At 39.0% G+C, this 24,062-nt stretch overlaps 3 protein-coding genes and 1 long non-coding RNA gene across 20 annotated transcripts in view; 2 read left to right on the top strand and 2 right to left on the bottom strand.

Annotated features, from left to right (window-relative positions):
• The first annotated feature begins 1,193 nt into the window (after positions 1–1,193).
• On the top strand, positions 1,194–11,436 carry FBXW2 (F-box and WD repeat domain containing 2). 6 transcript variants are annotated; one of them, XM_064394161.1, is made up of 7 exons: positions 1,194–1,508; positions 2,996–3,505; positions 4,735–4,929; positions 5,724–5,857; positions 6,455–6,541; positions 7,187–7,286; positions 8,794–11,436. In XM_064394161.1, the coding sequence occupies exons 2-7, from the start codon at positions 3,016–3,018 to the stop codon at positions 8,883–8,885; spliced, it is 1,098 nt and encodes a 365-aa protein (XP_064250231.1). In that variant the 5' UTR covers positions 1,194–1,508; positions 2,996–3,015; the 3' UTR covers positions 8,886–11,436. The 6 variants fall into 6 exon arrangements, with proteins under 6 accessions (XP_064250231.1, XP_064250228.1, XP_064250229.1 ...); XM_064394158.1 differs by having other exon boundaries at positions 7,187–7,356; XM_064394159.1 differs by having other exon boundaries at positions 1,218–1,580; positions 7,187–7,356.
• Positions 6,979–19,600, bottom strand: LOC135283394 (uncharacterized). 8 transcript variants are annotated; one of them, XM_064394170.1, is made up of 3 exons: positions 19,294–19,600; positions 18,408–18,557; positions 6,979–13,530 (listed from the first exon to the last, which is right to left on the bottom strand). In XM_064394170.1, exon 3 carries the CDS (start codon positions 13,468–13,470, stop codon positions 12,163–12,165), a length of 1,308 nt encoding a protein of 435 aa, XP_064250240.1. In that variant the 5' UTR covers positions 13,471–13,530; positions 18,408–18,557; positions 19,294–19,600; the 3' UTR covers positions 6,979–12,162. The 8 variants fall into 8 exon arrangements, with proteins under 8 accessions (XP_064250240.1, XP_064250241.1, XP_064250243.1 ...); XM_064394171.1 differs by having other exon boundaries at positions 18,408–18,552; XM_064394173.1 differs by having other exon boundaries at positions 19,377–19,600.
• LOC135283395 (uncharacterized) lies at positions 19,287–22,217 on the top strand. The gene is made up of 2 exons (XR_010349171.1): positions 19,287–19,433; positions 19,681–22,217. It is a non-coding gene; the product is annotated as an uncharacterized LOC135283395 (long non-coding RNA).
• The window catches only part of RALGPS1 (Ral GEF with PH domain and SH3 binding motif 1), a 64,991-nt gene continuing 62,145 nt past the window's right edge, over positions 21,217–24,062 (bottom strand). For all 5 annotated transcript variants that reach the window (XR_010349170.1, XM_064394154.1, XM_064394155.1 and 2 more), the window contains one exon: positions 21,217–24,062. Coding sequence is in view for 4 of the 5 variants with exons in the window: in XM_064394154.1 (XP_064250224.1) it covers positions 24,033–24,062 (30 nt within the window). In the remaining variant the exon portion in view is untranslated.

Genomic DNA, 24,062 nt, shown 5'->3' with positions numbered 1-24,062 from the left:
CCCACCTGTTTCTTTCACCTGTTTCACGCACACAGGACTAATGATTTTCAAATTTGCAAAGTAAAAAGATGAGAAATCAAAAAGACAGGATGTAGTACAGAGCACTGCTTTTTCCATTTGAGTTTTCTGAAATGCTGTATCATGCCTATGAGATTGCTGTTTGTGTCTTAAGCTTTAGCCATCTTTGATAAAAGCCATAATCTAGCTTTGGTTTATGTTTCCAGGCATCTTTTAGACTTTTGGAGACCTGCTTCAGAATTTGTAAACTAACATGACAATGTAGTTTTTCTCCCTTTCTGGCTAAGTGTGTATTCTTACTGTTTCCAAGACTTCGCAATTCCTTTTGAAAAAGCAATCATCTTTCCTGAAGTATTAGTGACATTCTTTTAAGAGCTACAACCCTTCTTGTGATTTAAATGTATTCTTAGCCACCTTGACAATAGGAAAAAAAAACTTAAATCCATGAAAGTCAAGAATTCATCTCCATTTGGGATTAATACTTAATTTTGTGGTCAGAATGAACAGAAATAACAGCCACACAAACATCAAATACTGCAGTCTGAAACTAACATTACCCAGGCTATGTTGTGCACCATAAGGAAAAGCAAGAAAATTTTATTTATTTATAAAATTAGATTTTATTTTACATCTTAGAAGAAAAAGATACTGACCCCAATACAATTAATATTCTCACATGGGCATTACAGTCAGTACACTAGGTTAAAAGAACACACGAACTGAAGAAATGAGTGCAATTCACGATGCTTACTATAAAATCCCAAAATTCTTTGGACCCAGGCAAAGGCAAAACCTGCAATTACAAGGTGAAGACAATAAATGCAAGTTAAGTAGGAAAAAGTAAATTATGTCCAGATTAATCAAATAAGGGGGATGCAGTTTTCACGTAAGATTTGTGCATGGTTCCACCAACACCGTACCTCTGCCAGAAGGAGAGAGAATACTTGATTTTAAGTCAGTATGATAAACACTAGTGCATTTTTCATCATAATAACTACAGGAATATTCTTAACAAACAGAACTTGCTAAAACCTCGGGTACGAGTGGGAAGCGGCGGAACCCAGCAGGCAGCGGGATTCCGGGGGATTCCTGTGGGAAGCGCCCGGCCCGTTCCCGGCGGCCTCTGGCCGGGCCGGCGGAAGCGGCGGGGCACGATGACGCTGGGGTGCGCCGGAAGCCGCCTGGCCGTGAGAGCGACGCGTCGGGGAGCGCCTTCTCTCCGGTGCCGGCGGATCGCCCAGCGCGGGCTTGGCCCAGCCCTCCCTCCCTTCAGCGCCGAGCGGTCGTGAGGCCCTAGTCTCGTCTTGAGAGCGACCCTTCTGTCGTGGGTGCCTGGAGGTTGTGGCGCGGGCTGCGGAAGCGCTGAGAGCCGGTCCTGCCGTGGGAGCGATGGCCGCAGGGAAGCACCCGGCCGTGCTGGACTCCGGGAGTCCGCGCAAGCCGTGGCGACTGCCCGCCGACGGACACCCCGCAGCGGGCTGCTACCTGAGGTGAGCGACGCGGAGCTGCCGGCGGGAGCGGCGCTGAGTCTGCAGTCCTCGCCGTGCTCTTTGCGTGCGGAGGTATATTGGGAGCGGGCGGGGAGAGCGGATAGGGCTGGCTGCGTAGCACCTGGAAAAGAGGCTCGAGCACCGGCTTCAGCGGCCTCACAGCAGCCCTTGATTTCAGTAATAGCTTCACGTATTGAATACAGCAAATGCCTTGGGGCTCACGGAGTTTCTATTCGTAGCCGGCCTATTAGAATTTTTTACTTGCTTTAAAGAGAACACGTGCCTGTTTCAACAGTAACTGTATTCACTGCCATATGTGCTGAGGAAAGCCGGTAAGTGCTGTCTGCAGTAAAAGTTACTGTAATGAATCAACATAGTGATTTAATAGGAGCCGCTGCTTCTGTGCATTTGACATCCAGAATCTTCTTGTTTGTTTTATCAACAATTGCATGCCATGTGCAGCCTTTTACATTGGTGACTGTAATTTTCTGTACTCCTATGCCCTGTTAAGAGGTGTACTCTAAGATCTTCTATGATGGTAAAATGTCTGTATAGAAGTAAGCATGCTGTTGAGTCCCACTCAAATATCTCAGTTCTTTCAGTTTGGTAGTGCTGTGAAATTCAGACAGTTATCTAATGAATTAGACCTTCCAGAAAAAATAAATGTATGTTATTTTTTAACTGTTTACCTGATGTTTAACTTCTTAACCAATGTCCCAGGTCACTGAAGAAACTTGAGATGTCACAGGATAGTATAAGTGCTTTCAGGGAGTGGTATTCAATTTCACAGTTAAGTCTCAGTGGAAATAAACTGAGAAAATAGGAAAAAAAATACAACAACTGGATTTTTAAAATGCATTTAGGTCAAAGTGGTGCAGACTCATCAAAACTGATGCTACACCAGCACAAGTTCAGGTCTTTACCTGCGCCAAATAGAAAGATTAGAAAGACTAACGTATCCTCCAACACAGTTTGTCAGACATCTCTGTATACTTTTTTAAAAACTAACTAGTTACCTGCTTTGTATTTAAAATAGTTCAGGAGGAAGGTATGAGTAAATTATGTCAGCAACTAGCTTATCGCTCTGCTTATGTGTTTTGTTTTTTCCTTTTATCAGAATAATCCATGAGTGAACTCTAAGATACTGTTTATTGGCTGTAATAGGTGTAAAATGTAAACTAACTCCTACCTTATTGGACTCAGAATTTGAAAGTGTTAATCTGAAACAAGAGATATGTTAACATTCATAATGAATGCTAACATTCACTAGCTACATACAATTTACTTGTAAGTCTGCTGTGGGACAAATGATAGTTCAGGGTGCATGCAAAGGCTGAGTCCTAACCTAAAGAATATTTTAAAAGGCATTTGGTCGCTTCAATCTGTGTGTTAACATGCTATTTGGAATACTTATGTACCAGTAATAAAGATGTGATTCATACCTTATTTTCTGAACGGAACTAATACAGTATTTTGATGTATCACAGGTAAATTTTTCCATAACCTTATGGAGAAAAAGGACTTTGAAGCATGGCTTGATAACATTTCTATTGCATTTCTTTCTCTGACGGACTTGCAGAAAAATGAAACTCTGGATCACCTGATTAGCTTGAGTGGAGCAGTCCAGCTCAGGCACCTCTCCAATAATCTAGAGATTCTACTCAAGAGGGATTTCCTCAAACTTCTTCCATTGGAACTTAGTTTTTATCTGTTAAAATGGCTTGATCCGCAGACCTTACTCACATGTTGCCTCGTCTCTAAGCAGTGGAACAAGGTTATAAGTGCCTGTACAGAGGTGTGGCAGACTGCGTGTAAGAATTTGGGTTGGCAGATAGATGACTCTGTTCAGGATCCTCTACATTGGAAGAAGGTTTACCTAAAAGCTATTTTAAGGATGAAGCAACTGAAGGACCACGAAGCCTTTGAGACATCCTCTTTAATTGGACACAGTGCCAGAGTATATGCACTTTACTATAAAGATGGACTTCTGTGTACAGGTAGGAAGGACAGACAACTTGGAAGTCTTAAAATTCTTTGTTTTCTCTTCCCCCTCATAAGATTAATGACAATTTGCTTTTCTTTTACCAGACAAATTATTTTCATAGTGTGAATACAGATGATGATTCAAAATTACTTAATTTTTCTGTTTTTTAAACATCTGGTGTACTAATAAACTCATTAGTCACTTTACTAAGAACACAAGGAGACCGATGTCTTTGTTGGATAAAGAAATAGTAACAGTAGGGATCATTGTCCCTGCCAATGGCACGGTGGTTGGAACTAAATGATTTTTAAGGGCCCTTCCAGATTGCTCTATGATTTTGATCATGCTGTTACTTTAAGTAAGCCCATTTGAGAAGTACGGGTATGTTAGCTGTCCTCTTAGACGATAGCTTTCAATTAAAAGGACTTCGGGCTGTGAGAGAACTTCCGTCTCCCAGAGCATGGAAGAAAAAGTCAAGAAGACAAAAGAAAAATGTCTTCTTTGAAACAAGGCTGTAAGCACTTTCAGTTCCTAACATAAGTGTTTTATGAAGTGCTGTAAAACTAGATTTAACCTTGCTACTAGTCTGACTTGCACATAATTTCAGCTTCCTCCCTGAAGAGATTTCAATATTTCAGTTTAAACTTAAGTTACAGACAGAACATAAATGAAAGAATAATAACAGAGTTACAGTGAATCGCTGTCAGAGCATGTTCCAAGGATTTTCCAGTCATTTGGTATGACAGTGTTATTCTCAATGTAAGTTGGGAATACTGACTTCAGTCGGTCATTTGCTGGTACATTAGGATTCTTACTAGAAGCCAACAACTAGATTCTAGCCAGTCTTTCACTTACCTACTCAGCAGTGAATGTTATACACAGAAAACAGCATTGTCAAAACTTTCTGACAACTTTTATACTGAAATCCCCAGGAGAGGAAGCAGATGTAAGGAGTCCAGGGTTTTATTTTGTTCTCCAAAGATAGCAGTTGAAAAAAGAGGAGCTTCAGGCAGAGAAAAGAAAGTGGCAGGATATGAGGCCTGGTATTCATCTATATTTCAAGGTTTGCTGGAACCCTTTCCTTCCTGGAAGAAACTAAAGTTTGCAGTATAGTCAGTGGCTCTGCAAACCTGAGTAATGTGTCACGTGAACTTCCATGCATCTGTTTCAGTAGACACTATCAGTAACAGGTAGTGCCAGAATCTACCAATCTTGCATTTATCCCGTTGTTTTATATTCTAGGATCAGATGACTTGTCTGCAAAACTGTGGGATGTAAGCACAGGTCAGTGCATATATGGTATCCAGACACACACGTGTGCTGCAGTGAAGTTTGATGAACAGAAGCTTGTAACAGGATCTTTCGATAACACAGTAGCCTGTTGGGAATGGAGCTCTGGGGCAAAGACACAACATTTCAGAGGACATACTGGTGCAGGTATGTTGAAATTTGAAAATTGTCATTTCACCAGTGAAGTAAGATACATCGTCATCAAACAAAATATAATTTCAGTTAGCTTTTTGCGCACTAGCTTTTTTGGTTTGTTCAGCCTCTGTTCTCTGTCACCTGAGTCCCCTCAGTTGCCATCGACAGGGAGTGACTAGAACAGATATACACTTGTCCTTGAATATGCTAAAGCTTAGCCATGTAGCATTTTGCAATTGCATGGGAGTAACAATAAATGCCATGGTTATTCAGTAGCTCCATGTCTCAAACAGGTGCAAATCTCAGGTAGCAGGGCATACATGGCCACGGCCATTTTTTCTGTTCCCACATTGGACATGAGCTTAAAACGAAGAGCAAAATAGGACCTGGGAATTTGTATTTGCATTGCCCTCATAATTAAATTATTTGTCATGTACTTAGAAATACCGTCAGCTCAGCTGTAGTTTTTTTTTTTTTCCTTGTGTTTATAAAATACACTAATCCTGTGGAATTGTCTTACTAAAACTCTGGAAATAGGAACCACCTTAAGTTACACTTTGCTACAATCCAGCCATAAAGGAAGCACTGATATACATGCTCTTAATTTGGGCAAAAAACCAGTAATTTCACAATGTAAACTTAGGCATCCAGAGCAATAATTCATTTATATAGTTCAAGAACAATTAAAGATGTAGTAGCATATGAATTTAGAAGCTGCTGAATTCATATAGATACTACTAGTGTCTCAGAGAAAAATGCATGCATAGAGACTGGTAGTCCTTATTTAGTTCCTTCTTTGCTTGAAGTTTTTAGCGTGGATTACAATGATGAACTTGATATTCTGGTCAGTGGCTCTGCAGACTTCACTGTGAAAGTGTGGGCCTTATCAACAGGAACGTGCCTGAATACCCTTACTGGACACACAGAATGGGTCACTAAGGTGGGAATATTGATTTATAATTAATCTCACACACTTATTTTCACTAAATTTGTAACATGTTCTAAATTTTTATTTCCTAATCCTGCATGTAAATTTAGAATCAGAAGAACATCTGGAAATACTACAAAATAACATTTCAACAGAAAAAATATTTAAGCTGTAATTGAACCTTTCAGACCATTGAAGGTATTTCAATTCCAAAGCTGCTGGGCTAATACTAGGAAGCAGTGTTTTGATTCAAAGACTGAATAAAAACTGGTTCTGAAAGAAGAACGGCTTAAAAAGTTTTGTAAAAAATTGGATTATCTTGATAACAAAAATCTGATCATGAAACAATATTTTTCCTCTGGTTATTTCAGAACTTGAAAGATGAAGGGTGTGACTGTAGAGGTGAAATATGTATGTTTGCTTATTAGTACAGTAAATTATCTCTAGTAGGAACAAGAGGAGTGTAAACTGTAGTTTTCCTTCAGTTGCTAAAAAGTATTTGTACTGCCTTTATACACTATGCAGGTGGTCAGTGAAATGAAAAATGCAAATGAAAATTTTGTTTATTTAACAGCATCAACATAAATCATTACTATCCTTCAATTACAGGTCGTTTTGCAGAAATGCAAAGTAAAATCTCTTATGCATAGTCCTGGGGATTATATTCTCCTAAGTGCAGATAAGTATGAAATCAAGGTATGTACCATATATCATGCATGTATTATTTGGTACATTGGGAAACAAAAAGCTTGAGTGATTTGCTAAAGTTTACAAACAATAGAAGGATTTCGTTTTTCCCCACATTTCCCGCTTTAGAGGCTGCATGCAGAACATGAAACTCTTTGGAAGCTAATTTTTCAATGCTTGCCTTAGCATTTAGTTTTAAATGATAGCTCTACAACAATGGTAATGCAGAGAATCTGTGCTTCCAGGTCATGTCAGTGAAGCAGGTAAATGCAAATACTGTTACTGTTGGGGACTTTGGGCTTGGAAAGTGCTGTAAGTTTGTGGCTATAGAAGTGCTTCATAACTGAAGCACTGTTACATTTGTGTCCCAGTTGGATGGTTGATTTTTTTTTTTTTCCATTCTTTAAAGTACCCATTTTCACTGGGAATTTTTTTTGCTAGTAACATGTGCTGCACCAATACTGTAAGACAAGTCACTTGATGTTTGAGGAATTGATGTTCCTACATGAAAAAGATAAATGTTTCTGAAAAAAACTCATGCACACATTTACCTGATGCTTAAAAAAAGACTGTGAGGCTTGCTCTATTTATGTGACAGTTTTTATGGGTTATAATATGAAGTTTTTATGGTCTTAAACTGTGTTTTAATTGTAGATTTGGCCTATTGGAAGGGAAATAAACTGCAAATGCTTAAGAACATTGTCTGTTTCTGAAGACCGCAGCATCTCCCTACAGCCCAGGCTGCACTTTGATGGTAAATACATAGTGTGCAGTTCAGCACTAGGATTATACCAGTGGGACTTTGCCAGCTATGATATTCTCAGGTAAACTGTTCAGCTTAGGATCAGTCTTCATTAAATAAAAAAGAAGTAATTTACCAGTTTTAATTTACCTTAAATGTGGACCAAAAGCATCTTGAATAAAATCCTGTAAACATTTTGCTTTACACATATCGAGTGGTTTAATTCTAATCTTGTCATTTGATAATATGAATCATTTCATTGCTGTTTTGGTTTCTGGCCACATGCTAGTTCTCTTCCGTATTTTCATTCTGTAAGCTGAAGTGTTTCTGTATAGACTTAAACCAGACTGCAATACTGTAGTTGGGAATGTGGAAATGTAGTGATGCAGAGCTAATGTTACCATGGAGACTGCTATACAGAGAACCAAGCAGGAATTTCTGGGGGTACTTTGATGGGACAAGAAATTAAAAAGACTCTTTTTCCTTATAGTACTACTGATCTGTCACTTCTTCTAATGTTGTGGAATGACAGTGAAATCTATCAGACTGCAATAAGGGACCAAACATGATGGCATTCAATTTCCACATAAAGAATCAGGCTGTATAAGTTGGAAATGGTGGCATCAAAGATAGTTAGTAACTAAAGAAAAAAAAAAGCATTTTAGAACTGCTAGCAGACTTCTTAATTCAAATAGCCTGAATAATTGTGGATATTTGAAAGATCTCCAGAAATGCTTCTTATGAGTAAGAATAACTGAGTAATTTCACCTCTTAGTTTACCCTCCCATCTTTCAAAACAGAAAGATGGTCTCTTACTGCTGAGAGCAGATTTTCATCCCCACACATTTTGCTGCCTCAGTTCTTTGCTTTATGGTATTATCAAACATGCAGGCAGTTGTGGAAGACTCAACTCTTCAGTTTCTGTTCCAAGTTTTATTTATTAAGGGAAGACATCATAAAGGTGTTGGGGAACTTAAAAATACTTTTATTTCTCCCCATGGTTAATTTAACATAAAACATCAGTAAAACAGCACTCTAAGGACCAGTCTTGGATGATTTATCTGACCTGCTTATCACAAGAAGGCGTGTCTGTGTTTCACTTCTGCCTTTTACAGGGGTGATCAAAAGAATATTAACAGCTTTTACCTCTTAGTGTAAAGATACTGATGCATGAAATCCCTATGGAAATTTACTGTAAAACACAAGTACATTTGCTCTTTCATTTGTATGTGGAAATGGCTGTTTTTTTCTTGAGCTCTGCAGAATAATCCGCTTAAAACCTTAGCTTTCACTTATGTTCAGATGGGTCTGTCCTGAATGCATAAAGTCAGAAGTGAAACCACAGGCCCTGACTGTGGCTAAGTGTTCAGTTGCTTAAGTTGAAAGATTTGCATACAGTTCTTTCTAAATTACTTCAGAATGATTAATTTAGACGCATTTTTTGTAGACACACAGGATTTGCTTTAGTAATTCAAGCTCATGACAAGGGAGATTCTAACACTGTTTTCTTGTCTTCTAGGGTTATCAGACCTCCAGACTTCTCAAATGTGTCGTTGCTGGGCTTTGGAGAGATATTTGCTCTACTGTTTGACAACAGATACCTGTACATAATGGACTTGAGGACAGAAAAACTGATAAGCCGCTGGCCTTTACCAGAATATAGAAAGTCAAAGAGAGGTTCAAGCTTCTTGGCTGGTGAAATGTCTTGGTTAAATGGACTAAATGGCCAAAATGATACGGGCTTGGTTTTTGCCACCAGTATGCCAGACCATAGTATCCATTTGGTGTTATGGAAAGAACATGGCTGAAAAGCTCACACATACAGAATCTTCAGGAATTGATGGCCTATCAGCAGTGTGTCCATAAAACGAGACTTTGCATGAACCAAAGTTGCACATCCAATGGTATCATCATGCAATGCACAATCATTTACTTTTATGTGGGCATTTGGGAATGGGTTGTTTTGGAAATAATGCAATGCAGCATGCTAACAGTATTCACCACAAATTTTTGTCTATATTCATGTTTAAATATACCTATTTGGGCTCTGAAGTATAGCTTGTAATGTTTAAACCATTCAAATCTACTACCAAGTCTGAAATCAAGTTGTGCTCGACCTGACTTCTGACCTTTTTTTTTGTTGTTGAAACAGAAGGTGAAGCTACTGTTTTAGAACCATAGGCTTTTGTACGTCTAACAGCAAATACTGGTTGCAGTGCATGGCTGCTTAACAAAAATGAGAAAACAACAAACCCTCTCTCTCTCCAGAATCTTTGTCTTCAAAATGTTTTTCCATATGATAGCTTTAAATACTTAGCCTTTGACACAGAAGAATCAAACAAGTCCTTTAACAAATATTTTTCCACATTTTTGTGCTATTTGACATGTCGTTAAAAGTTGTATCTACATCACATGCTTTAGAAATGCTTTAGGTTGACCTACCTTCCTTCCTGCCTTCCCTCCCTCCCTCCCTCCCGCCTTAATGTCATTTGTTTTTTACACAACTTGAAAACATGGGTTTTCATGAAAATTGGTTCATGCCCTTGAAAAGACAAAATTGTCTAGCATTACTAGTGTGATTTTTTTCTTCCCATTATTCAAGGAGACCTGATTTCATACTTAATACTGAATGAAGGCCACAATTCCCAAATGTATGTGGTATTAATTACACCAGTGAAGGAGAGTTCTCATATGCAAGAATTAGGATTTGAGGATGCCATAGGAGTTGCTTAAAGTCACAGTGGAACAATCTCTTAAATACAAAGCCAGACTCTTAAGCATTCAGTTTTTCCACCTTTACTCACATCAATTTACGTTGAAAAATGTTGTCTGTACTCAAGGATTTTATCAAGCAGAAGCCAAATTCACAACTCTCCAAACTGCATTGTGTGGGGCATAAATGATGAGCTCACAAAAGTGAGCTTTTGTTGTCTCACTCCTAAGTGAAGAAAGCCTCCGTGAAAAAGAATGTTTTCAGTAACTTAACTTCAATAATTTATCTTGAAACCCAGTTCTCATCATTCTTATTGTGGGAGTAACATTACAGTATCATTATGATGTATGCTTCTGAAGGAACCACCTATACAGCACTGCATACTTTGAAAGACTGAGGCATGCCAGAAATGTCCTTGTTTCCAAGTCAGCAAATCAGAAAAACTTGGTTAACTACTTCTTTTAGTGACCTTGATTATACAGAGTCCACAGAGAGGTGGAGTGCAAGATGGCTGAGAAACAGACCTAAGCTGAGCCCTCCAGATGGGAAAATGGTGGGCATGGGATGGGGAGGCACTACTACTGTCTCCAGCTAACTAGTAAATGATAAAGAAAACAGTGTCGGACTGATTTTGGCATCTTGCAGCAAGACAATGGTCAATGGTTCTTGTGACAAGAGAAATTCTCCACAGTGAGTTTATTTTAAGACTGAAACAGGTTGCTCAGCCTTCCTAGACAATGCCAGGGAGTTGGACTTGCAGATGCCCCTTCTAAACAATGAGTCTGAAATTTTACATGGACCTGTTGCCACACAAGGTTGTATGACTGATAGCAGCAGGTATCTCATATCCTAACACAGCTGCCAGTTTGTTGATAAAGACTGGGAGATGCTACCAGTCACTGTGCATCGAAGTAAAAGTTACCTTTGGACATTGCTAATGATACTATTCCACTAATAACTGAGCTCTTTAAGGGCACACGTATGTGCCACTACCAAGTAGATAAAGGAACGACAGCATGAAACTAATGTAGAAATTTTAAAAAGCATACTTGCTCTCACACACTTCTGTCTGACACCAGTGTCAGGCTATTGCTGCCTTCAAATGTACCTTCAGTAGGAAGGTATGAGTATATTGCCACAACACATGCAATGCATGTAGTTCTGGGGGCTTGTCAAACTGAAACTGAAACTGTGAAACAGAAGTGAGCAAATGGCTCTTCTGTTTGCTTTGGTTTCCACCTAGCCCTTCAGCAAAAGTCACTACTTAGCACTATTTCCAGACAGAGGCTGGAAAAAATGCAGCTTCTATACCCTCACACCTACTAAGGAAGCAATATAAATCAACTTACCTATCACATAAAGGACTAAAATCCAACTTGTGTCTAAATTTCATAACATTTTCTAATGAGGCTTCAAGATGCCAGAAAAAAAAAAAACAAACCAACAAAATACTACATTTCATAAAAGTTGTTTGGCCATCTATTTTTTCCTCCTTGAAATAGGTTCTTTTTGGTTCACAAAATTATCTTTTTCATTAAGATGAATCTCTGTCCCTTTCCTCTACACAACTCAGCACTTACCACTTTAGTAATTCAGAACAGGTGCAATCACTCTTCTCAAACTTACATGTCTCCAAAGCCCAGTAGAACAAGACATTTTTTATCAGCAAAACTCCAACTGCTGTGTTTAGTGTTACAATCCATCACATTTCTAACATACACTATTTCCAAGAATATAAGGGGTAGTTTTTTCACAATTGAAAGAAAGATTGTACTCAATTACTTGTCTACTTTTTTACTCAAATTGATGCATACAAATTTAGTACACAGTGACATACAAACTGCAAGAATTAAGCAATGCTACCTTTAATACTAGTGATTGTATTTGTACTTTTTGTACATAGGTTGAAAACGGTATTGCATTATTTGAATCAGTTGACAAATACTGACTTTAATTATTTACTGAAAACAAATTGTACATTTCTCAGAAGAGGTATTGCAATCTGCATTGATCATTGGTATCATTAAATGATTCATGGCTTTGCTACAGATTCCCTAAATAATTGCAGAAAAATGTAGACTCCATGTGGAAATCAATGTCATGTGATTTTTAAATTATATCCTGTCTTCCCACAATACAGGTAGCCCTCCACTTTCACTCCCTATAACTGAAGTTTCAATTTTGAGTTTGCAGCATGGTTTGAGATAGAACCTTGTTAACATTCATGATTAATGATGAGTTATATCTCCACAGTGTTGTATCCCTGATGAGAGATTCTCTGGGAAGGTTTCCTTGAAGGCCCTTCCGACAGTGATAAATGAGGGCAACATCCATGGGAACATTCACACTGTTCCCATAAGCACGTAGGACAGAATGGACTGAAGTCTGAATCACCTTTCGTGGATCAACTATCATTTTCCTGGGATTGATTACATCTTTCCTGTCAGGCTCTCTGTATACATGCTGTAATATGTTAACACCTGGCAGAGTATTCCAAGATGAAATGTTGAACATGTGAGAAAATACCGTTTCTGGGAAGATATGGTTCTCAAAGAGGAAAACACTAGTCCCTGGGTTTTGCTCCTGAAGACTGTTCATCATTGTTTTCCAGTCTGGGTGGTTAAGGGGAAGAATTATTTCATCAGCATCATTAAGGACCACAAACTTGCTCTTTTCCATGTTACGGTATATACAGTCATTTAGAGCCGTGATTTGTCCATAGTAGCCAATGTGTGTCCCGTCTTGCATGTAGCGCCAATTAGAAGAAACCCTGAGGTGTGAGTTTATTGGCCAGGGAATTACCTCAACAGTTCCTTCTTCTATATAAAACTTCAAGACTTTCTCCATCAGATGGCTACAGTTGTTCTTATAGATCACCACTTTCTGTACTCCAAGAATCTTATACATTTCCATACTCTGTATAAACTGCAAGACATTGTTGTAGTTTCCAAACATGGCAGAAATGCACACGGTGAAGTCAACAGAAAAGGTCTCAGGCTCGCGATTCTTAATTTCAAACCTCGGCAGCTGGTCAATATTTCCATATGGAGACTGATGAATTGATACATGTGTTGGATCACAATTTTTAGGTTCCAAACAAACTATATCTGTTGCACCATAAGGGAATCCAAATCTGTCTGAGTGAACATCAATTTTTGCTTTTGATACATATATCTTTCCATTGCCCTGACAGCAGAACCAGCAGTACAGCTGTTTTACATCTTCATGGTGAACAATCCCAATCACACGAGTGACTTTGCTTTCTCTGCCATCAAAGTATGGGGATATAATAAAAGTTTTGTTACCTTCTAATGCTGTTATTGTGCTAATGGCAATTTTCCCTCTACATCTTCTACCTTCTTGAATTACTTTTGGCTGATGAGAAAGTCTCTGTAACTTCAGATAAGAAACTGCAAGCATTGAAGTTACAGTCATAATGCACACAGCTGCAGCAAAGTAAGATTTTTTCCCAGCACACAACATTTTGAACGTATCTAAATGTCCATGCAAATTTCGTTGTCCTTGTACTTTATGCTGCCTTATCTGCAGAAAAGAAAAGGCTGTATGAGATAATACTGAGCCACGATCATTGCTGAAGAACTTCACAAACAAGATGGGGGTAAGTCTCTATCACAGTGCACTGACTTACTCAGAGACCCAGCTACTGTGTTTTTATAAAAAAACAGACAGAGAACATGCATTTAATGATATGTATGGTATGTGACACTGAATGCCTCTATTTGTCAAATGTGTGGAGCAGTTTCTCTACATGGAGGGTTCTGTAGAAGAATATAACAGAGGTCTATATACAGCAATACAAGGAGTATTTTTTTTTTCAAGAAACCAAATTTTAGAATATCCAATTTAATAACTAGGCAGTAATTCTTAAAGCAAAGCAAAACTTTTCTTTTTTTCCATCTACACTGTATGTATGTAAATTATGTTTAAAAAAAACAAACTCAACCAGACTTCTCATAGACAAGAATTAATCAAGTTCATAATAAATAGGCTAATTAGGAATTACATGATGGTCCAGATATAATCACAAATTTATGAATTCCCAAACTTTCAGATCACCACAGATGAGACCATACACACAGAGGAAAGTCAATTCATATAATCTAGCAAAGGCAGGTGAAATCAATGCAGGTGTAAAACTCAGTTTGCCACTCTACCCTACATAACCCTGTACGAGGCAGGAGCTGCAGGAAAGGTCATCTCATATTAATGCTTACTAGAGATCTGGGCCTCTTCACACTGGATCAACGCTGTCTCAGCTCCTGGCATGATTTGGGGGTGAGGGCTTAAAACTCTTGCTGCTGCAGGAACAGGTAGGCAGTCCTGAGTGACTGGATAACCGAAGTCTTCAGCAGCATTTGTGCTAGCAAGTGCCAATGCCTGAGTGGGAGTTTATGCCACTCTCAAGCACTAATTTCTGCAAGTGGAGCCTAGATAAAAGTTTTCTCTACAAATTCATCTTTAGGTACTCAGATATGATCCATAAACAGACAAGTCTCCTCAAAGGCCTGCTTGTACCACAGAGATTCTTGGGGAAAAAAGGTGTCCCAGATTAATTAAATTCATGTCAGATCAGAAAACTGCATTGGTAGAAGAGAGTTTCCCCAACTGCCAGCAGGAAGTGTGTAGTAAAATGCCAGGATGGAATGAACTGATACTGTTGCATAAGACAACAAAAATGTTTCTAGCAGGTGAAAAATAATTGCCTGTGCCCTCAAAATAATGTACCATATTTTCACAATTGCTATTTCATGAAAAAGTGAACTAGGAAGAACCACAGTTACAACACACTCCTGAAAATGTCCCATATGCCAAGGCTGAAGTGATTTACAGCAGCCTTTGCCAGCTACCAAGAAACTGCTTTTCAGAAGAGAATAGTCATAGGGGCACTGAAAATCTCACTACATCACACTAGGCACCAAGCAGAAAAGAAAGCACTGACTCTTCTATCTCTGAAATGGAGATAGTATCCCCATAAGGCCTTAAAATTGACAGCAGAACAGCAAATACATGGTAAGAATCTGCTACTGCCATACGACTTCCAGCTGGAGATTTGTGACTGAAAGCAACTCAAACATTTTAAGTCTTTTTATGATACATTCTAAAATACACGTTTCCCCCAAGCATTCTTATTCCAAGGTTGTTATATATTTTAGCGTTTTTACAAAGAGAAGGTCACTTTTAACATTCTTCCCCTTGGTTTCATCTATTTATGACTTAATATATTGATCTATCTTACAAATAACTATTTTTAATTAAAGAAATATCAAAACACATCAACAGTAAATAACAAAATAAATGTATTACCTGTTCTTTCTTCTGCTTTTTCTAGCAATAAATAACTAACAAGGAAAAAAATATCTTTTCAATTGCATTTTGAACAGCAAACACTGGAAAGGAAAAAGTACCTTTTATAGTAGCAGAGTGGGGCTCTGTTTAGTCCTCCCTTCATTTTTTTTGCTAAATTATTTTGCTAAAGTAATCTACTAATTGTTTATTTTAAACAGATAAAAACTTAAATACTTTTAAGGTAAATTGCAGTAATTGTTCAATACAGAACAATACTGTGAGGATAAAAACTGGCACAATACCTAAGATACTTCCTGGCACATTTTATTTCACATAGCTGTTGCTATTTTAATGTCAGTAACAGCCACACCTACCAGAAAAACAAGTTTCCCTTCTCTTGAGTAAAGTACACACAGTTGTGTTGCAAGAACTTAATGCAAGTTACAAATGAGTATGGAGATGTTGAAGAAAATCAAACATTTTTCATGGATTTTTTAAGGCTACTTAAGTTTTCTTCTGAAAATTAATCATGAATGTTGATATAAACCCAGTTCACACACGTACTTAAAAAGAACTAGAAAAATAGACTATATATATCTGCATTTCTTGGACAAATATTTTTTTCATAACATGCTATAAGGCCTAGCTAGAACATGTAGATACAAATTCTGATTAGGAACTGTGAGAGTGCTGAAACAACAGCGAGTTCTAGAAGCTAAGAAAAAGAGCAAAATCAAGAGCTCAAAGACACACAGAGCACTGACTCTTAAAGAAAAGAAATATGTAGTTATTTGATGAATGAAATTCATGGTTTCCTCAACACAACTCATTAATTTTGCTCTCCTGAAATAAACAGCACAAATATGCAGTCATAAAATACATTAAGTCAGTATAATTAAAAATATTACATTTATATTTCCTCACTATAGAAAGGGTAAAATGGCAAATTTTAACTTTAAAAGTATGCTTTCAGTATATTTAAATGCTCTTCTTTTATAGTAACAATTAATTTAGATTTTGCATTTTTTAATTCCAATTACTATACAAGTAAGCATGACACAAATTATGCAGATTTGCTTTAATACTAAATTTACCTAATGGTATCGATGGCTTCTTTGCAGCATTCCACTTAACTATAAACAGACTTTCTTCCTCCCCACCGCCCTGACAGACTGCAGTAGTATTACCTCCTCATCTTCATGTTCATTACCTTTTGATTCAACACCATTGTTTCTTATGACAAGGTTTTACCTTTCATTGAACTGTCTTCCTTCACCAACTGTTTCTCTGCAGTTGGCTCAGTTTCCATTACTCTCTAGTACAGGAGACTAGAAATGTCTGTACCTTATCCATTTGAGTGTGGCAAGTTAACAAGCCCTCATCATTGTTAGAAATTTTCCTTCTTAATGTGTGCTAGGACTACATTTTTTGGAGATGCAACATATTGCACAGATACATCTGAGCTTGTCATCAGCCTACAACTGATATATCTGCCCAGTCAGTCAGGCAAGTGCAGTTACACAATGTTTTCTTCTGAAGCAAGGTCATAATAAAGAGCTCTTGTCATGGTTAGAATCACAGAATGGCTTGGGTTGGACAGGATTTTAAAATATCTAGTCCAAATCCCCTTGCTGTAGGTGAGATCTTTTGCTAGACTGAGCTGCTCAAATTAATAATGTTTCTCCGTATTTTGTTGGTCACAGTCCTGCTAAAATGTACTCTAAAACCTTGTATGGGACCAAGAACACACTTTAAAACTTTCATATATTGAAATCATCTTTATTTCCCCATCCTAAACCAAGGAATCACTCATGCTCTAGCCACACTGTACCACTATGCTCACAACACATTTATTAATCTCCCATTACAGCTTCTTCCAATAGCTTGTCTTTTTAGAATTTTGAAATTCTTTTTTTTTTTTTGTATCGCCTTCAAATTGGATGTTGCTATTACCTTTGCTGTCCAGCTTCTATTTTCAGACCTTCCTTTCCAACATCTTTCTAAAACCCTCCACAACTAGCACTGTCCTTACTGAAAGCTGGTACCAATTGCTAATTTAGCTCAAGAATCATTCCTGAGAAATAATTAATCTCCCTCACATGCTCTATGCATTATGGCCTTCCTTTGTTTTGTTCGCATGGAGAAGGCTGACAACTATTTATGCTGCTCATTTCAATATCTTGACAACGTTTACATTGTATTAAGTTTTTCATAACTCTCATCTTATTACTTTATCTCCCAATCTAGGGTAAGGATAGAGGGCAAGTAACAAGAGGTGACTGCAGTTTGAGTTGTTAATATGAAGTATTAGCTTTAGCAGTATAAGAACAATAAACAACCTAATCCTTGTTTATCCAGGGTCCAATTAAAAACCCCCCACCAGAAAAACAGGCTTACAAAACTTACCATTTTTGAAAAAATATTATTCTCTATAGTTTATGATTTTTGTCAAAGGCAAAACCACAGATCACTGTGTTATTAACACAGTGTTAATATTAACAAATATGAACAATAGTTTACCATCTTTACCTCAACTGCCTGTTGTTAATCTTTTGATAGCTTACTTTTTTCAGAAAGGTTCTTTGACACACCAGGTGTCCTTCCTCTTTTATAAGATCCAAAATCCAAAGCATATTGTTTGAAGGATTAAACTGAACGCAGTACTTTTCCATCAATAAAATACTATTCTAAAAAAATTAGTGTCTATTTATATTCTAAATACAAAGACAGTAAGCCAGAACAATATACAGTGTTGTCATACAACTGTCAACATACAGTTTTTTTACTTATTTTGTGCTATTAGAACTGACAAACCCCACACTTCCTGTATACTCAGAAACTTCCCCATTATAATCTGCTGTACATCCGTAAGCCAAACTCCTCCTATTGTAAACATTTAAACTTTGTGTCCTTTGAAAATCAAACAGATTGGGCAAAACAAAAACTGCATGACATTTCAAAGACTGTTATTTCAAATTTTTTCTTTCACACTCTACTTTTTTAGCTGGGGCCGAGTTAATTTTCTTCCTAGTAGCTAGCAGGGTGCTGTGTTCTGAGACCAAAGCAAGTGCTTCAAACACACTGATGTTTAGCTATCACTGAATAGTACTTACACAGAGTCAAGGCCATCTCTGCTTCTCCTGTGGCTCCTGTCCCAGGAATTGGATGGCACAAGAAGTTTGCATGGAACACAGCCGGGACTTCTGAACCAACCAACCAAAGGCCTATTCCACACCGTATGATGCCATGCTCAACCATCTAAGCTGGAGGAAGAAGGAGAAAGGAGGAAACACACGACATGACGGCATAGGGCTTCCCGAGTCACTGCTAAACCGGATGAAGTCGTGCTTTCCTGGAAATGGCTAGAAACATGCCTGCTAAGAGGACACAATGGATAGATTACACATTCTATTTTACATGCTGCTTTGCTTTACCCTTTATCCTGTCTTTATCTCAGGGGAAACCCACAGGATTTCCCACGTCTGCCTTTCTGATTCTATCCCCATCCCACTGCAAGAGGAAGGGTGAGCCTTGAGCTGCCTGCCCGGATTAACTCACAACACACACTGGAACTATGCTTTGGAGGAGTTTTGCATTCTTCAAATCTAAAGTTAACCTCCACCCTCAGTACGAATTCAGACAGAGACTCAGAAATCCTGCTTTGGACAATTAATAGGTACCTTTAACTTACCGTTAAGCGGTTAACCCCACTACTGAAAAATAATGCTACAGCTGATCACCATCCTCCTATTTCTTGAGTGGAAATAAAAGCCCGAATCCGTCGCGCCTCTCCCGCGAGCGCTGCCGGCCACAGGACGCCGAGCAGGCGCCGCTGCCCGAGCTCCGCTTCGGCGGCGGCAGGTTCACCGCGCTCGCAGAGCCGGCAGCGCGCCGCTTCCCGTCCCGCGGGGCCCGCCCCTCCGGCGCGGGGCGTGGGCGGCGGCGCCGGAGCCCCGTGCGGAGCTGGCTCGGCGCCGCTGGAGCCCCCGTGTCTCGTACCTGGGTCCCTCTGCGGTACCGACAGCAGCACCCGCAACACGCCTCCGAGGCCCGGGGCTGGCGGGAGCGCTGCGTCCTCTCACCTCTCACCCGGGAAGGCGGCGGCGGCCGTGATCGCGGAGACCCCGGCCGTACCTCAGGTAGAGCCCCCGCCCGGCGTGGTCCGGGCGGGGCCGATCGCGCTTGGAGCGGCTTCTCGTCGCTTCGAACCGCGGTGGCGCCTCCGCGGCTTGCTGTGCACCGTCGGTGGGCGAGCGGCCCCGCCGCAGCGCGGCTCCGGGGGTCTTGTTCGGCGAGCGACGGGGAGTCCGCCTCGGACGGAGGGATCCCCACCGGCGCGGGCGGCAGCCTTCCCCACCACGCCTCTGGCCTCTCCGCCACTCCCAGGTGCCCCGAGGCTTTGGTGACGGAGGCCCCCTGTAAGACCACGAATGGGGGGAACGCGGCGGCCTCTGGACGCTAATGCATTTTGGGGAGCAGAGCCTGCCCGTCCCGCCGCAGATCCGCACGCCAGCGGCTCCGGAGCGCTGATTACTCAGGTCCACAGGCTGTGCCCGGGGGGAACGCTCCCACACACCACATCCTGGAAATGAACGGCATAGGCGGCACAAGTGCAAAAGAAGAACATCAGCAGTGGTGCACTGTTCTCGAGGAGGTCTCTGGATTCGACCCCGACGCCTGTCAAATTAACTTTTATAAAATGTAGAAACACAAACTAGCCATTATATTTTCAAAATGCAAGTCAATTTTTAAAAAGTACAGGGAAATTGATAATTACACAATGATAAAAATCCAGTAGCTTACTGGAGTCCTGTCCGCTTTTAGAGATAGATGTGACAGCTGAATAATTTCTACTAATAAAATACATATTATTAATATTTCTACTAATAAAATACAAAGTTGGCATTCGTAGGAGCTCTGTGGTGGGATTTTCTTTTCTAGTGCCAAAGGCCATAAGGCCACAGACCTTTTTTCCAGTTATAGAGACCTCACACATAGAGTGTCTTTATTTCTGGGGAGAACACAGGAATAAAATGCTTATTACAATGAAATGCTTTAAATTTCATTATTACATTTAAAACTGTAGCATACCCAGCACAGCTCTCTTTCAGAGCCAAAGCTGTGTATCTCCCAAGGGATGGATCCTTGATAAGAGGTATGTCACACCAGTTTCCTGCAAAGACCTGGACGGTGCTATTAGGCACTTCCCAACCAGCTGCAAATACCTGTAGAAAACAGCAGACTGAGGCCTCAACCATCCTATGTGGACCAAATAATTTTTTCCAATTTGAAAGAATATCTTTCCTAGATACATTGATCCAGTTCACAACAGGTTCACATCTTTCCTACCAAGGACTTGAGAGCTGGATGAAGCACTCCACGTGAGATCTCACGTGAGCTGAGTGGAGTGAGGGGCAGAATCACCTCTGTCACCTGCTGCCCACACTGCTTTTGATGCAGCCCAGGACATGGCTGGCTTCTGAGCTGCCAGCACACATGGCCAGGACATGTCCAGCCTCTCATACAACAGAACCCCCAAGTCCTTCTCAGCAGAGTTTCTCTTGATCTGTTCGTTAGAATTATGTCAGCCCAAGCCACTTATCAAGCTTGTCCAGACCCCAGTCCTCAGGTGTGGCAACTGTATGACTCAGTTTGGTGTCATCTGCAAACCTGCTGTGTTAAAATTTAAAGTGCAAAGAAATTTGTCTCTACTTTTTTGGACTTTCAAAATCTCACTTGAAAAAGCTGCAAATTTGTAGGCTTTTTAATTTTTATCCCAGAAAGGTTGATTCCGTTGTATTTATACTACTAAATGGCTAGACTCTGTGCTCCATAAAGTCTGTTCAATTATATTACCATTCATTCACAAATAAAACATGCATGCTGCCTTTGAGCTAAAACATTCCTTCTGTACCTCTGCTATTCTTTTTCATAATATTTTATTGTCAACAGCATACATACCCTGCACATTTTTAAACTTACCACCAATGCTATTACTGTTGTAGTAAACAAACTTTTTTTTACATTAAAGTATTTAATTAGCAAAACAATCATTATTATCAATGTAACAAACTGAAAAATGCAGCAACTCGATACAAGACTGAGGTAACAAAATTGCCAAAAACCTAGATTTCAACACCAGAGTTCTTACAGGTGAGACAGTTCACAAGAATTATAGAAAGAATCCTTTACACAAATGGCATGCAGTGGACTGCTGGAAAACACAGCCAAATTTAGTGCAACAGTTTCCACACAAAACAAACCAAAATTTTGAAATTGATTAACATTATAGTGTGACAAATCAGTCTCACTTTGAAAACTAGTTTCTTTGCCTCATTTTAGTGCTATTTGGAAAAACATGCATTTTGGCACTGAATGACATAAAAATTAATAAATAAAAATAAATAATGGTTAATTAAATAATAAAAATTAAAAATTAATTAAATTAATTAATACATTCAATAAACGAATAATATTACCTATAGTTATTATATCTTCACAATTCTGAAAATGGTAATTATGAGATAATGTTTACTTTTACATAACTATTGTAGTTGTTCTCTTTGATGGAGAAAAAACTTGTACGGCTTGTGATTTTTTTTTTTTTGTGGATATGCTGTAACAATCAGTAGTGACAGGCAACCTATTATATTTCAATAGCAGCTTTCAATTAACCATAGAACTACCTGGTAATAGCAAATGGTACCAAATGGCATTGTTACACCTCTAATCAGCAGCTACAAACTGTTTAATACTTGAAGACTAATTTAAAATTGTTTTAAGATGTTTTACTAGTATTCTTTCACTGCCATCAATCCGAATTTCTCAATACTGTGCAGAAATTTCACAGTTGTGCTATACGGGAAAGATGTTTAATCTCATTGATGACGAATCACAAAAATCCACAGGTGCAGAACAATTCAGACTATATCATTGCCTAACAGTATGAAGTCATTCACTGCTGTCAGGATGTTACCACATTCAAAAGCTTCTACACCATCTCTAATGGCGTGCGATGCTCTGCCCTTGCAGATAACCATGTTTTTCCTAGTTCCAAGTTAAGTTAGCAAAGAAAGAGAAAAACAATACAAATATATATTTTAATTACCACTCTTTTCACACAGTTCCTCAGTTATCAAACAAATTTTATCAACTTTACATACATTTTCTCATGTCCCAGGATCTAAATGCAGTTGTCATCAGGAGCTGTTTTTCTTGAACACCTGGTATATATTAGGCTTTCAGGATTGTAACATGAACTCTTAAAAGAACAATAAATTTACTTTTGACCTACATTTAACAATACAGTTGTTTTTTTCTCCTTGTTGTTAGAGAAATTTCAAAATTAAAACAGAAAAAATCATGGAAGTCCACAGAATACATACTGCTAATGCCAAGGAGCTTGTTCTAGTAGAGGTTCGGTTCACTTAAACTGACTTTCATGGTGTTCCTGGTTTGTAAATTAGAGGCTGGCTTGCTAATTTCTCCTCTACGCAATCTTAGGAAAGTCAGAAGAGGTTCTCTGGTGATTGATGAAGTCGGAATAATGATACTATATGCCAAGAGAGTTTCAAAAAGAAAAAGTGATGAATTTAACATGCGAACAGAAAACGATTCTGACTGCAGGAGTGGCAGGGTACAGCAGGAATACAGCACAGAGAGAGTTCCTTCAGAGGAGAAGATGCAGTGACATTTCTTTTGTTTGTTTGCTTATTCTCTGCATATAGATGTGGAGTTGTACTTGCTCCACTGTTACACAGTCTTTCACTGCCACCACAATTTTATAATAGCAGTACCATCTACCAGTACTAATGTCCTGAATTCACAACACATACTGGAATTGAGTGGAGCCAAGTCGTCCACAGAAGGACAGAACAGAAACAATGATATGGAGTAATTCTGAGGAGCCAGGACCATGTGATATAAAACACATGATTACCTGCTTCCCTGTGCTAAGGGATTTGAAATGAACAACCAAACACCAAATTTATACGCAAGTATGCCATTGGTAAAAGAACAAAAGACAAACTTCAGTACAACATAAATCTAAACAGCCTTAAATCTATTACCAGTGTATTCCTGACCAAAATAACTGAATGAAAAAGAAAACCAACTGTCCTACGCCAAAACACTTTTTCCCAAATAGCTCAAATATGAACAGCATATTGTCCAGAGATTTGATAGAAAATTTGAGGCAGCCACATTGCTAAGCAACTCAGTGCACTTAGATTATAAAAATGTTGTTCCACAATTTTCTATTCTAATTGACACTTTGGAGCAAGTTAACACTGTCAATCATTCTGTGCATTAGAAAGAATTGAAACCCAACATGGGCCAAATATTCTTCAGTCACACAAAGCAGCTTAACAATAAAAAGAACCATTTGAAAAAGAACAGGCAGAAGATATAATGCTCAGTTTGCGGCCAAACACCATTTCATGCAGTCTCTGACCACAAATAGTTGAGGGCTCTAGAATCCTGCAGGAGTCAGGATTCATCTTCTGTCCATCTAACTTGTCTGTTTTCACTCAGTGCATGAGACTTTATCTGGTCCTAGGGATAACATTCACTTTCTGCTTTTAAAAGCTGTGTCAGAGTCACTTTCAAGTTACATAGGAAAGTGCTGAAATATCTGAGGCTGGCTCATGTCAGGAAAATCATTCTCCTCTTCCTCCTTAGAGAACAATAACCTGTTTCTTCAGTTTGGCACTTGAAGTCACACCAGGTAGGAGAGGAAATTATTCGAATGACATTAGATTAGCAGGTAC

Source organism: Passer domesticus, chromosome 18 (genome assembly GCF_036417665.1).
Source record: "Passer domesticus isolate bPasDom1 chromosome 18, bPasDom1.hap1, whole genome shotgun sequence".
Lineage (NCBI taxonomy): Eukaryota > Metazoa > Chordata > Aves > Passeriformes > Passeridae > Passer > Passer domesticus.
Note: the sequence above shows the minus strand (reverse complement) of the source record. Positions and strands in the feature narration are given on the sequence as shown.

Coding starts and splice junctions, on each gene's coding strand:
- LOC135283394 (XM_064394170.1), bottom strand. CDS start 13,470: ATGTTGTGTGCTGGGAAAAAATCTTACTTTGCTGCAGCTGTGTGCATT.
- FBXW2 (XM_064394158.1), top strand. CDS start 3,016: ATGGAGAAAAAGGACTTTGAAGCATGGCTTGATAACATTTCTATTGCA. Junction 5,858..6,454: donor ACACAGAATGGGTCACTAAG/GTGGGAATATTG, acceptor CTTCAATTACAG/GTCGTTTTGCAGAAATGCAA. Junction 7,357..8,793: donor GCCAGCTATGATATTCTCAG/GTAAACTGTTCA, acceptor CTTGTCTTCTAG/GGTTATCAGACCTCCAGACT.